The sequence below is a fragment of the Orcinus orca genome, chromosome 1 (assembly GCF_937001465.1).
Source record: "Orcinus orca chromosome 1, mOrcOrc1.1, whole genome shotgun sequence".
Taxonomy (NCBI): domain Eukaryota; kingdom Metazoa; phylum Chordata; class Mammalia; order Artiodactyla; family Delphinidae; genus Orcinus; species Orcinus orca.
The window spans coordinates 178,513,428-178,528,899 of record NC_064559.1 but is presented as its reverse complement, the minus strand read 5'-3'; the positions used below and the strand labels follow the sequence as shown (position 1 = coordinate 178,528,899).

At 36.1% G+C, this 15,472-nt stretch overlaps 1 protein-coding gene and 1 long non-coding RNA gene across 7 annotated transcripts in view; one reads left to right on the top strand and one right to left on the bottom strand.

Annotated features, from left to right (window-relative positions):
- The window catches only part of LOC125961419 (uncharacterized), a 208,657-nt gene that overhangs the window by 39,152 nt on the left and 154,033 nt on the right, over positions 1–15,472 (top strand). The gene's annotated exons all lie outside the window — the stretch shown is intronic.
- Positions 1–15,472, bottom strand: part of FOXJ3 (forkhead box J3) — a 130,821-nt gene that overhangs the window by 4,276 nt on the left and 111,073 nt on the right. For all 6 annotated transcript variants that reach the window (XM_012531833.3, XM_033421976.2, XM_033421975.2 and 3 more), the window contains 2 exons: positions 15,336–15,437; positions 14,757–14,948 (listed from right to left, as the gene is read on the bottom strand). In XM_012531833.3, the coding sequence (XP_012387287.2) occupies positions 14,757–14,948; positions 15,336–15,437 (294 nt within the window). The remainder of the gene's footprint in view (positions 1–14,756; positions 14,949–15,335; positions 15,438–15,472) is intronic.

Here is a 15,472-nt window from a genome sequence, read left to right as displayed (position 1 = left end):
GAATTCTGGAAAGGCTATTTCCCTAAGGTATTCTAGTGTTTCACACAAACTATACTTGCATTCTAGGAATGCTGTAATCAAACTAGAAAACAGCCATCATTTTCCCAGAGGAAACTAGAAAGGGAAGAAAAATCTTCGTTTTATATTCATGGTAGGGCACACTATATTTGGCTGCTCACAAGTTTCCACCTGCCACTGGAAAGTCAGACTGTCCAAGTGTGAGATAGCCTCAGAGATAATCTAATCCAGCCCTACTTCTGTTCATGTAGGTGAGGAAATGAGACGAGAGAAAATGAGAAAGAACCAGGAACAGAACCCAAGAGTTCTGACTTCCAGCCACTGCCTCCCAAGATAACATGTCTTTTTAGAGTAAAGTTTAAAGTCAGAACTGATCTCTCTGACCAATTTACCATACTGAAGATTTAGGAAGAAAAGAAGAGAAAAGTTATACTAATAAAAGTTATACTAAGTTACAGCTCTAGTATATTTGTGCAGGAGAAAAAATGTGATCGGCCTTCACGTTCGTGGCTGATGTACCTTTTAAAGGTTGCATCCGGCTAGAGGGGCTGCCCTCCTCTGAGTAATATGGTCATTCACTTACGAACAACATCCCAGCCTCCATCCTGCAAAATCTTAGCTCTCTTTCTACTTATCCTTAACAACTCAAGTCATAAGACAAAACCTAATTTTTATTGGAGATTAAATTAATCTGTTTTTATATATATTTTTTTCATTTCTCTTTTTTTTGGCTTAGTAATTCTTACCTTAAAGGAGGAGACAGGTGAGAATTAGAGAATTATGGAAATAAACAAGATTAAGGGAATAAACAGACACCCACATTAAACAAATGGCCTTAACTTTTTGAAACTTGTCACATTCATAAGATTTTATTTTCATATAGAGATTCTCATTACTCCTCATTTTTTCCCCATGTTCTCATTACAGATTGAACAATGAGAGTCTACTTGGACTTTTTAAGCAAGAAATTAACTTATAATGCAGTTTCAAAGATGTCTGAGATCCTATAACATTTAGAATGTAGTTATGAGAATTTATAAATCTATACTGTGCTGTACACCTAAAACTAATATAGTATTGCAAATCAACTATACTTCAATAAAAATCTAATCACACAACATATTTCTTGAAAGTAGACTGTTGTTGAATGACCATTCATTCATTCAAGAAGTATTTGTGCTAGGCACAGCTCTATGCACTAGAAATACATAAATAAAGAAACAAACTCCCTGTCTTTTTGGAGCTGGTTCTCAGGGGATTGGGAGGGGTGAAGACGGGAGGGAGGAAAATAAAGTAAATTATATAGTATGTTATACACGCTACAGAGAAAAATAAAGCAGGGAGAGGGGAAAAGGAGAGCTGAGTAGGTGCCATTTAAGTAGGATGGTCAGGGAAGGTATCACTGTAGTAGGTGCTTTTTTACGGAAAAACTTGAGTCATGTGTCTATCTGGGGAAGCTCACTCAAGATAGAGGAAAGAGCAAGTACAAAGGCCCTGAGGTAGGGGGAGGGGAGGGGAAGGGAAAAAGAGACAAGGTCAGAGAGCAATGGGGGACCAGACTCTGTAGGGCCATACAGGCCACAGTAAGGTCTTTGGTTTTTACTGAGAAAAACGGACACTAATAAAGGGTTTTGAGCAGAGAAATGATCAGACTTCTCTGTCATATAGAATCCCACTTATCCTGCAAAGTCCAGCTGAAATGTGTCATCTTGTATGAAGCTTTTCTTTCTCCCTAGGACAAGTAAGCCCCTTTCTCTTATTCCCATTGCCCTGTGGTAGAAATGTAGTCCTCATAATACTGTATTTGATAGACTTGTCTCACCTATCAGGCTGTGAGCTCCTTGAAATTAGGGATTATTCTAGAGTCACCTCATTATTCCTAGTCCCCACTATGTAGTCAGGCACAGGAAAGTTGTAAATAAATGTTTGCTGAATTAATGCACTTCTACTTGTATTTAATGACCTTTAAGCAGAGCATCAAATTAAGAACAGCACAACTAGAGGACTTAAACATTACTGGAGGATTTAAACATTTTGGGCAAGACAAATTGTAAATACAGGTAAAATGATTTAGGAAGAAGAGGGAATACACTGTGTACTACAACCTCTTTTTCTCCTTCCCCCTTCCACACTAACACATTACAACACTAGTTTCTGGCATCTCTAAGGAGGCCAAAGAGGTATTTACCAAAAGGGGAGTCTTGAAGACAGATGGGACAGGGAAAGTTTGAAGGATATGGAAAGGCTGTATTCTGGGAGTCAAGACCTATATCTAAATGAACTTTGTAATTTCAGGCAAGTCACTTTCTCTCTTTGGATCAGTTTCCTTACCTGTTAAATAAAAGGATAACAGCTTTAACAGCTCTCTGAAGTCCCCTCTTACACTACATTTCTAAGAAAATGTGGTAAAGAATTATTGGGTGGTAGAGATAAGAGAAATGAGATATCTGAATAAATGTGAAACACAGGGATGCAAGAAGGAGAATAAAAGAATGACAGAAAGTGGCTAGGACTTAAAACAAAAGGAAGCAGGCTGGCATGTAAAAAACCTGAACATGGGACTTCCCTGGTGGCGCAGTGATTAAGAATCTGCTTGCCAATGCAGGGGACATGGGTTCAAGCCCTGGTCTGGGAAGATCCCACATGCAGAGAAGTAACCAAGCCTGTGTGCCACAACTACTGAGCCTGCGCTCTACAGCCCGTGAGCCACAACTACTGAGCCCACGTGCCCAAACTACTGAAGCCCACGTGCCCAGAGCCTGTGCTCTGCAACAAGAGAAGCCACCGCAATGAGAAGCCCAAGCACTGCAACAAAGAGTAGCCCCCACTCACTGCAACTAGAAAAAGCCAGTGTGCAGCAACAAAGATCCAATGCAGCCAAAAATTTTTTAAAAAATTTTAGTTAAAAACAAACAAACAAATAAAACCCCTGAATGTTTGTGAAAAGACATCAGCAGGCATGAGGTGATAGATACTTAACACCAGAGCTGATCACACAAAGTGTTGACAAAGGTCAACATGGCTTGGCAGGCCAGGGCTCGCTAAAGTTCTTTTGACTCAGAAGGGAAAGACTAAAGGGGAAGGAAATTGGGAGACAAATAAACACTGAGGGAAAACTACAGGTCTTCTGCATCTGATAGGCTATGAATGGAGTAGCACTGAGAATCAAGGAGGAGCTGGGGGGACCCTAGAGGGAAAGGAAGTGCTGGCAACAAAAGGGAAAGATGGCAGAAAAAATTAAGAGAATCATAAAAACCAGAACCAAATAATCAAGGTCAAGGATCAAGCAGAGATGACCACAGAAGTCTACTAACAAAGGGCTTTAGGGGAATAACCCAGGATCTCAGTCTAGAGAGAATCTAGAAGAGATGCCTGGCCACTCTGACAGAGGACAGCAGCAGATGGAAAGTGCTTTTTCCATGACCAAGAGTACCCAGTTCCAAAATCAAAAGGTACTTTTGGACCTTTCTTAGAGATTTAGGCCACAAACTTGAAGAAAGTCTTGTTTCATCCTACAGCTTTGAAATTGCAGAAAGGGGAGCTACTGGCAAGCATGTACAATGGCCTTCTGAAATGGCCTTGAGACTGACCCACATCTTCTTCTACCTGTCTTTCCTAGAATTCCCTGATCTGAAGGCAACGATCTGAGCAACACAGGGGCTCACCCCCAAACACACATGCATACTGATGTACATATAAACTACTCAAATTCACTTAGTACTTTTAAGGTTGACTGAAATGGTTTAAGGTGATTTGGAAAAGAGAATGTGGCAGCACTTAGAAGGGACAATTTTCGTTGAACAGGGAAAGAAAGGAAGAGAGGAGAACGAAGAAACAATGGACAAAGTATGGTACACCTGGTCTAGGACTTCAAGCAAGCTAGAAAAGTAAGTGATGTATCCTGAAAGGGACAAGTTATAGGCTTAGAACCTATCAGAGGACCAAAGATAAGCTGTCCACATAGAAGAATAGATTAAAAAGATGGAATGGAAGAAGACAAATAAGTAAAAATACATGCCAACATCAACAATCAAAAAAAACCAGAAACAGTAACAAAATCCTGCAAACCCTTGGGAAGAGGAAGAATCTGATTTCCACAGGTATCACATTAATAGATTCAAGTGTATAGTTTTCAACAACAACAAAAAAAAATCACAAGGCATAAAAATAAACAGGAAAGTATGACCCATTCAAAGCAAAAACAAATCCACAGAAACCGTCCTTGAAAAAAAATCCTAATGGCAGATCTACTATACAAAGATTTTAAAACAACTTTACAGATGTTCAAAGACTAAAGGAAGAGGTGGAGAAAATTAAGAAAGCAATGCATAAACACAATGAAATATCAACTAAGAGACAGAAAACATAAAAGGAAACCAAAAAGAAATTCTGGAACTGAAAAGTACGATAACTGAAATTAAAAATTCACCTAAGGGACTCAAAGAAGAGAAGGCAGAAGAAAGAATCAGCAAATGTGAAGATAGGATAGGACAATGGAAATTATCAAGGCTGATTAACAGAAAGAAAAAAGACTGAAGAAAAGCAAACAGAGCCAAAGGGACCTATGAGACACTATCAAGCAGACCAATTATGCATTGTGGGAGTCCTAGAAGAGAGAGAAGAGGGGGCCGAAAGAATATCTGAACAAATAAGAGCTGAAAACTTCCCAAATTTGATGAAACACAGGAATATAAACATCCAAGAAACTCAGCGAACTCCAGGTAAGATGAAGTCAAAGGGACCCACACCAAGACAGATTATCATCACATTTTCAAAAGCCAAAGATATAGAGAGAATCCCGAAAGCAGCAAGAGAGAAGTGACTTGTCACATATAAGGGATCCTCAATAAGACTATAAGCAGATTTCTCATCAGAAATTTTACAGGCCAGAGGTAGTGGGCCAATCTATCCAAAGTGCTAAAAGAAAAGTGTCAACAAAGAATCCTATACCTGGTAAAAGTGTCCTTTCAAGAGTGAGAGAGAAATTAAGACATTCCCAGATAAATAAAAGCTAATAGAGTTTGTTACTGTTAGACCTGCCCCGGAAGATAATGCTCAAGAGAGTCCTGCAGGAAGAAATGAAAGGACACTACACAGTAACACAAAGCCGTATGAAAAAAGTAAAGATCTCAATGAAGGTAAATACGTGGGCAATTATAGAGACAGCATTAGCATAACAATGATTTTTAACTCCACTTTTTGTTCTATACATGATTTAAGAGGCTAAAATGTTTTCTAAAAACTATTAGTATAAAAGCTCATATTATTGTAACTTTGGCTTGTAACTTCACATATTGTTGTCTACATGATTTAAGAGATTTAATGCATTTGAAATAATTATTAGTATATGTTTTGGGCCACACAATGTAGAAAAATGTAATTTTGAGACATCAACAACCAAAAGAGGTGGAGGTGGAGCCGAAAAGGAGCAGAGTTTTTGCATGTTATAGAAGTTACATTGGTATAAATTCAAATTAGAGTGTAGCAAGTTTAGGATGTTAAATGCAATCCCCAAGGTAACCACAAAGAGCTACAGAACATACACAAGAAGAAATGAGAAAGGAATTTCAACATTTCACTACAAAAAATCAACTAAACACAAACGAAGACAGTAATGCAGGAAATAAGGGACAAAAAACCTACAAGCCACAGCAAAGAAATAGCAAAACACAGAATTCACTCCTTACCAGTAATTCTTTTAAATATAAATGGATTAAACCCTCCAATCAAAAGACAGAATTGGCAGAACTGGATAAGAACACATGATCCAACCATATGCTGACTATAGAAGACTCACTTTCTGATCCAAAGACACAAACAGATTGAAAGTGAAAGGATGAAAAAAGATATTCCATGCAAATAGTAACCAAAGGAGAACAGGGATTGTCGTACTAATATCAGACAAAATAGACTTTAAATCAAAAAATGTTACAAGAGATGTCTTGTGAAGTCCTACTTCTTGTAAAGAAGGACATTATATATCAACAAAAGGTGCAATACAGCAAGAAGACAGAACAATTACAAACATTTATGCACCTAATAACATACTGCAAAACATATGAAGCAAAAACTGACAGAACTGAAAGGAGAAATAAACAGCTCTACCATTACTGTTGCAGACTTAAATACCCATTATCTCAATAATGGATAGAGTAACCAGACAGAAGATAAGCAAATAGAGGATTTAACACAATAAATCAACCCGATCTAACAGGCATATATAGAACATTCTACCCAACAACAACAGCATACACATTCTTCTCAAGTGCACATGGGACATTTTCCAGAACAGACCATATGTTAGGCTACAAATCAAGTCTCAATAGATTTTAAGTGATAGGTACCATATAAAGTATCTTCTCTGACCACAGCAGGATGAAGTTAGAAATCAAAAACAGAAGTAAAAATGGAAAATTATCAGATTTGTGGAAATTAAACAACACACACTTAACCAATGGATTAAAGAAGAAATTACAAGGGGAATTAGAACATACTTAGAGATGAAGGAAAACAAAAATACAACATACCAAAGCTTACAGGAAACAGCAAAAGCAGTGTTAAGGGGGAAATTTATAGCTATAAAGACTTACATTAAAAAACAGACCTAAAAAAGAAGAAGAAACCAAACCCAAAGCTAACAGAAAGGAAGAAATAATAAAGATTAGAGCAGAGATAAATGAAACAGAGAACATAAAAACATTAGAGAAAAATCTTTAACACCAAAAGTTGTTCTTTGAAAAAAAACAACAAAGTTGACAAACCTTTAACTAAATGGACTAAGAAAAAAAGGACTCAAATTACTAAAATGAGAATTTAAAGTGGTGACATTACTATTGATTCTACAGAAATAAAAAGGATAAGAGAGTTCTTTGAACAACTGTATACCAACAAACTGGACAACTCAGATGAAACAGACAAATTCCTAGAAACACAAAATCAACACAGACTGAATCATGAAGAAAGACAAAAATCTGAATAGACCTATAACGAGTAAGAAGATTGAATACTTAATCAAAAGTTTCCTGTACAAAGAAAATCCCTGGATCTGATGGCTTCATGGGTGAATTCTACCAAACATTTAAAGAAGAACTAAAACTACAGACCAATATCCCTTATGAACCTTGATGCAAAAATTCTCAAGACAATAGCAAAATGAATTCAATAACATGACAGAAGGATTATGCACACCATGCATGACCAAGTGAGATTTATTCCTGGAATACAAGAACAGTTCAACATATGAAAACTGACCAATGCAATATACCACGTTAACATAATGAAGGGGATAAAAACCCACATGATCATCTCAACTGACACAGAAAAAGTATTTGACAAAAGTCAACACATTTCATGATAAAAACACTCAACAAATTAGGAATAGAAGGAAACTACTTCAACATAACAAAAGCCATGTATGAAAATCCCATAGTGAACATCATATTCAGTGGTGAAAGACTGAAAGCTTTTCCTCTAAGATCAGGAACAAAGCAAAGATGTCCACTTTCACCACTTCTATTCAACACAGTACTGGAAGTCCTAGCCAGAGCAATCAGGCAAGAAAGAGAAACAAAAGGCATCCAAACTAAAAAGGGAGAAGTAAATTTATCTCTGTTCACAGATATAATCTCATACATAAAAATCCCTAAAGATTACACACAGAAAAACTGTTAGAATAAATGAATTCAGCAAAGTAGTAGGATACAAAGTCAACATGCAAAATTCAGTCACATTTCTATATACAAACAATGAACAATCTGAAAAGGAAATTACAAAAACAATTCCATTTTTCACTGAGATCAAAAAGAATAAACTACTTAGGAATAAATTAATTACAGATGAAAAACTTGTACAATGAAAACTAAAAAACATTGCTGAAGAAATTAAAGAAGACATAAATAAATAGAAATGCATCTCATGTTCATGGACTGCAAGAAAATATTGTTAAGATGTCAAAGCAATCTACAGATTCAATGTAATCCATATAAAAAATCTCAATGACAGAGAAGGAAAAGACCTATAATAACGAACCCAAAACAATTTAGAAAATGGGAATAGGAACATACATATCGATAATTACCTTAAATGTAAATGGACTAAATGCTCCCACCAAAAGACACAGATTAGCTGAATGGATACAAAAACAAGACCCTTATATATGCTGTCTACAAGAGACCCACTTCAGACCTAGAGACACATACAGACTGAAAGTAAGGGGATGGAAAAAGATATTCCATGCAAATGGAAACCAAAAGAAAGCTGGAGTAGCAATTCTCATATCAGACAAAATAGACTTTAAAATAAGGACTATTAAAAGAGACAAAGAAGGACACTACATAATGATCAAGGGATCGATCCAAGAAGAAGATATAACAATTGTAAATATTTATGCACCCAACACAGGAGCACCTCAATACATAAGGCAAATACTAACAGCCATAAAAGGGGAAATCGACAGTAACACATTCATAGTAGGGGACTTAAACACCCCACTTTCACCCATGAACAGATCATCCAAAATGAAAATAAATAAGGAAACACAAGCTTTAAATGATACATTAAACAAGATGGACTTAATTGATATTTATAGGACACTCCATCCAAAAACAACAGAATACACATTTTTCTCAAGTGCTCATGGAACATTCTCCAGGATAGATCATATCTTGGGTCACAAATCAAGCCTTGGTAAATTTAAGAAAATTGAAATTGTATCAAGTATCTTTTCTGACCACAATGCCATGAGACTAGATATCAATTACAGGAAAAGATCTGTAAAAAATACAAACACATGGAGGCTAAACAATACACTACTTAATAATGAAGTGATCACTGAAGAAATCAAAGAGGAAATCAAAAAATACCTAGAAACAAATGACAATGGAGACACAACGACCCAAAACCTATGGGATGCAGCAAAAGTAGTTCTAAGGGGGAAGTTTATAGCAATACAAGCCCACCTTAAGAAGCAGGAAACATCTCGAATAAACAACCTAATCTTGCACCTCAAGCAATTAGAGAAAGAAGAACAAAAAAACCCCAAAGCTAGCAGAAGGAAAGAAATCATAAAAATCAGATCAGAAATAAATGAAAAAGAAATGAAGGAAACAGTAGCAAAGGTCAATAAAACTAAAAGCTGGTTCTTTGAGAAGATAAACAAAATAGAAAAACCACTAGCCAGACTCATCAAGAATAAAAGGGAGAAGACTCAAATCAATAAAATTAGAAATGAAAAAGGAGAGGTAACAACTGACACTGCAGAAATAAGAAAGATCATGAGAGATTACTACAAGCAACTCTATGCCAATAAAATGGACAATCTGGAAGAAATGGACAAATTCTTAGAAATGCACAACCTGCCAAGACTGAATCAGGAAGAAATAGAAAATATGAACAGACCAATCACAAGCACTGAAATTGAAACTGTGATTAAAAATCTTCCAACAAACAAAAGCCCAGGACCAGATGGCTTCACAGGCGAATTCTATCAAACATTTAGAGAAGAGCTAACACCTATCCTTCTCAAACTCTTCCAAAATATAGCAGAGGGAGGAACACTCCCAAATCCCTTCTACAAGGCCACCATCACCTTGATACCAAAATCAGACAAGGATGTCACAAAGAAAGAAAACTACAGGCCAATATCACTGATGAACATAGATGCAAAAATCCTCAACAAAATACTAGCAAACAGAATCCAACAGCACATTAAAAGGATCATACACCATGATCAAGTGGGGTTTATTCCAGGAATGCAAGGATTCTTCAGTATACGCAAATCATCTCAATAGATGCAGAGAAAGCTTTTGACAAAATTCAACACCCATTTATGATAAAAACCCTGCAGAAAGTAGGCATAGAGGGAACTTTCCTCAACATAATAAAGGCCATATATGACAAGCCCACAGTAAACATCATCCTCAATGGTGAAAAACTGAAAGCATTTCCACTAAGATCAGGAACAAGACAAGGTTGCCCACTCTCACCACTCTTATTCAACATAGTTTTGGAAGTTTTAGCCACAGCAATCAGAGAAGAAAAGGAAATAAAAGGAATCCAAATCGGAAAAGAAGAAGTAAAGCTGTCACTGTTTGCAGATGACATGATCCTATACATAGAGAATCCTAAAGATGCTACCAGAAAACTACTAGAGCTAATCAATGAATTTGGTAAAGTGGCAGGATACAAAATTAATGCACAGAAATCTCTGGCATCCCTATATACTAATGATGAAAAATCTGAAAGTGAAATCAAGAAAACACTCCCATTTACCACTGCAACAAAAAGAATAAAATATCTAGGAATAAACCTACCTAAGGAGACAAAAGACCTGTATGCAGAAAATTACAAGACACTCATGAAAGAAATTAAAGATGATACAAATAGATGGAGAGATATACCATGTTCTTGGATTGGAAGAATCAACATTGTGAAAATGACTCTACTACCCAAAGCAATCTACAGATTCAATGCAATCCCTATCAAACTACCACTGGCATTTTTCACAGAACTAGAACAAAAAATTTTGCAATTTGTATGGAAACACAAAAGACCCCGAATAGCCAAAGCAATCTTGAGAACGAAAAAACGAACTGGAGGAATTAGGCTCCCTGACTTCAGACTATACTACAAAGCTACAGTTATCAAGACGGTATGGTACTGGCACAAAAACAGAAAGATAGATCAATGGAACAGGATAGAAAGCCCAGAGATAAACCCACGCACATATGGACACCTTATCTTTGATAAAGGTGGCAGGAATGTACAGTGGTGAAAGGACAGCCTCTTCAATAAGTGGTGCTGGGAAAACTGGACAGGTACATGTAAAAGTATGAGATTAGATCACTCCCTAACACCATACACAAAAATAAGCTCAAAATGGATTAAAGACCTAAATGTAAGGCCAGAGACTATCCAACTCTTAGAGGAAAACATAGGCAGAACACTCTATGACATAAATCACAGGAAGATCCTTTCTGACCCACCTCCTAGAGTAATGGAAATAAAAACAAAAATAAACAACTGGGACCTAATGAAACTTCAAAGCTTTTGCACAGCAAAGGAAACCATAAACAAGACCAAAAGACAACCCTCAGAATGGGAGGAAATATTTGCAAATGAAGCAACCGACAAAGGATCAATCTCCAAAATTTACAAGCAGCTCATGCAGCTTAATAACAAAAAAACAAACAACCCAATCCAAAAATGGGCAGAAGACCTAAATAGACATTTCTCCAAAGAAGATATACAGACTGCCAACAAACACATGAAAGAATGCTCAACATCATTAATCATTAGAGAAATGCAAATCCAAACTACAATGAGATATCATCTCACACCAGTCAGAATGGCCATCATCAAAAAATCTACAAACAATAAATGCTGGAGAGGGTGTGGAGAAAAGGGAACACTCTTGCACTGCTGGTGGGAATGTGAATTGGTTCAGCCACTATGGAGAACAGTATGGAGGTTCCTTAAAAAACTACAAATAGAACTACCATATGACCCAGCAATCCCACTACTGGGTATATACCCTGAGAAAACCGAAATTCAAAAAGAGTCATGTACCAAAATGTTCATTGCAGATCTATTTACAATAGCCCGGAGATGGAAACAACCTAAGTGCCCATCATCGGATGAATGGATAAAGAAGATGTGGCACATATATACAATGGAATATTACTCAGCCATAAAAAGAAACGAAATTGAGCTATTTGTAATGAGGTGGATAGACCTAGAGTCTGTCATACAGAGTGAAGTAAGTCAGAAAGAAAAAGACAAATACCGTATGCTAACACATATATATGGAATTTAAGAAAAAAAAAATGTCATGAAGAACCTAGGGGTAAGGCAGGAATAAAGACGCAGACCTCCTAGAGAACGGACTTGAGGTTATGGGGAGGGGGAAGGGTGAGCTGTGACAGGGCGAGAGAGAGTCATGGACATATACACACTAACAAACGTAGTAAGGTAGATAGCTAGTGGGAAGCAGCCGCATGGCACAGGGATATTGGCTCGGTGCTTTGTGACAGCCTGGAGGGGTGGGATAGGGAGGGTGGGAGGGAGGGAGACGCAAGAGGGAAGACATATGGGAACATATGTTTATGTATGACTGATTCACTTTGTTATAAAGCAGAAACTAACACACCATTGTAAAGCAATTATGCCCCAATAAAGATGTTAAAAAAAAAAATCTCAATGACATTTTTTGCAAAAATAGAAAATCCCATCCTAAAATTCATATGGAAGCTCATGGGACTGTGAATAGCCAAAACTATCCTGAAAAAGAACAGCAAAGCTGGAAGACTCACACTTCCTGATTTCAAAACTTACTACAGAGCTAACTACAGTCAGACAGTGTACTGGCATAAAGACCAATGGAACAGAATAGAGAACCCAGCAATACATACATAGATAGTCAAAATGATTTTTAACAAGGTGTCAACACCATTCAATGGGGAAAAGACAGTCTTTCAAGAAATGGTAACAGGAAAATTGGATATCCACACACAAAAGAAACTGGACCCTTATATAACACCATATACAAAAATTCACTCAAAATGGGTCAGACTTACATGTAAGACCTAAAACTTTAAAACTCTTAGAAGAAAACAGAGGGCAAGAGCTTCATGACATTGAATTCCATAATGATTTCTTGGATACTATACCAAAGGCATACACAACAAAAGAAGAAAAAAAAAAAGACACTAACAACACAGTAAAAAAGAAAACAAAAGAATAGGAGAAAATATTTGCAAATCATATATCTGGTAAGGAGTTAATACCCAGAAATATAGAGAATTCCTAAAACTCAGCAGCAACAAAAACCCAATCAAGAAATGGGCAAAGCTATTAAAAAAAAAGAAAATAACAAATGTTGGTGAGGATAGAGAAAATGGAACCCTTATGACTGTTAGTGGAAATGTAAAATGGTACAGCTGCTGCGAAAAAGAGTATGATGGTTCCTCAAAAAATTAAACATAGAATTACCATAGGATCTAGCAATTCCACTTGAGTATATACCAAAATAATTGAAAGCAGGGTCTTGAAAATATCTGTACACTCATGCTCACAGCAACATTATTCACAATAGCTAAAACATGGCAGCAACCCAAGTGTTCATTAACAGATGAATGGATAAGCAAAATGTGGTATGTATTATATATACAATAGCCTTAAAAATAGCCTTATACATACATTCAGCCTTAAAAATGAAGAAAATTCTAACATATGCTACAATATGGATGAACCCTGAAGACATTATGCTAAGTGACAGCCACAAAAAGACAAACATTGTATGATTCCACTTATACGAGGTACTTAGAATAGTTAAAACTCAAGACACAAGAGGTAGAATGTTGGTTGCCACGGGCTGGTGAAGGGTTGAATTGGGTGGAGAGGTCTTGTTGAATAAGTATAGAGTATCTGCTTTACAAAAATGAAGAGAGTTACGGAGATGGATGGTGTTGATAATTGCACAACATTATGAATGTATTTAAATACCACTGAACTGCACACTTAAGGATGATTGGGACAGTGAATTTTATGTGTATTTTACCACAATAAAAATAAAGTTTTTGAAATTTATTTTAACAGGAACCAAAAAAGAAGTGACAAAAGGGAGAGAGAGAGAGAGAGAGAGAGAGAGAGAGAGAGAGAGAGAGAGAGAGAGAGAGAGAAGCTAAAGAGTTATTAAAAAAAAAAAAGTTTACTGGCTTAGTATCTGGCACATAGAGGGCATTCAATAAATTCAGTTAATACTAAGTACCTCCTATATATGCCAGGCATTGAATGAGGCTCTTCTATGAATATGATTTATGAAATGAATAAGTCACCAAAATCACATAACCACTGAGATTTTCAAGTTAGGTAAGCTATTCAAGTGGAAGAAGCAAAGATGGAAGGTTTCTTTTGTATCAAAAGACACAAATGAAGATTTCACAAAAAGGACTAGGGATCTTGAGAACTTAGAAAAACCAAGTATGTGAAATAATTTAGGATAATGACTGAAGGAAGCCACTCAGGATAGAAAAGAGAGCTTTTTAGCATCAACTCTAAAAACTAGACAATGTACAGAAAAGAAGTCAACTTGGAGATAAAGGCATCAAGAAATTAAAATGAAGAGAGAAAGAACTTGGATATTAAACACAGAATGTAAACTTGAGAAAACTGTAGGCTCTGCAATCAGAGTAAACGAGATGGCTACAAGGGTAAAAAGTAAAGGAAGAAAGTAAGATGAAAAAATACAAAGCACAAATTTTGAGTTCAGAGTAAAACATAAATGAGACTACCGTTATGTATACTCTTCATATACACTCTGAACTTTAATTTTTTTTAACATTCTTAGAAGATATATAAAGATATGTTGATTTTCATTGCAAGTCTATACAAATTTAAATTGGTAACACCTCATAACTATGTTCTTCTTAAAATTAAAATGTACATATCTTTAAGACATTTAATTCTTGTTTGGTAACTTGAAAGGTTAAAGTTCACAAAGGAAAGTCAATTATAAACAATAAAATAATCATGTAAATGAGAGAAAAACATACAGTCTCTTTTATCTCAATTTTTCTAAGATATATCTTAAATAAATTACTTGATTTCATTCATTTCTTAGAAATAAAAAGATATAAATGGATCACTACTATCATTAACAACATATCAAGCTGCCCCAGACAGTTACTGAATTTCATATGAATGAGAAAAAGAGAAAATCAAGAAGATAATTAAATCCATACCTGTTCCAATGTGTTGGGAAGGTTTTGTTGGATGCATGGCACCATGACAGACATTCTGCTGAACATTACTCTGTGAGTGGATAAGGCCAGTTTGTGTAAAGAACTGATTAAGAGAAGAACAGAGATCAGCAAATTGAACCTGATCTAAAGACCAGTTCTTGAGATCTGCCTGTCTCATACTCTCCATCAAACCTATGGGGAAAGCATTAGAAATACAGTTAGCATGGTTCTGCAAACACTGCAAAGAAAACAGCACTTCTTTTTTCCAGCCCTCAAAATTTCCACCGGTAATCTTCTGCCCATGCAATGAAGAATGACATTTTAAAAATTATTCAAAATCTGATTCTTTTAAATGTGGCCAAATTTCCTTCAGAACTCTTGTCTGTGAACCTCCACTACATCACCTGGCTGAAAGGCTTCATTACGAATTTTGCAAAGTGTTGTTTTTAAGCATACTACCAACTGCAAAAGAAACACTATATAAGGAGATACTTATTTCCACTAAAAAGAGACTTAAAATCTATTCAAAAACACATGATATGTGTATTTGGTTATAAGTCAGAAGGAACCAATACTCACCTTGGAACTGTGAAAGGTCTACATCTGACCAATTAACACTGCTGGCGATTCGACAGCTTTCTTTTAGCATATCAAGTGTTGCATACCAATCATTTGAAACACCTATAAAAATAATATTGGCAATCTTATAAATCTTG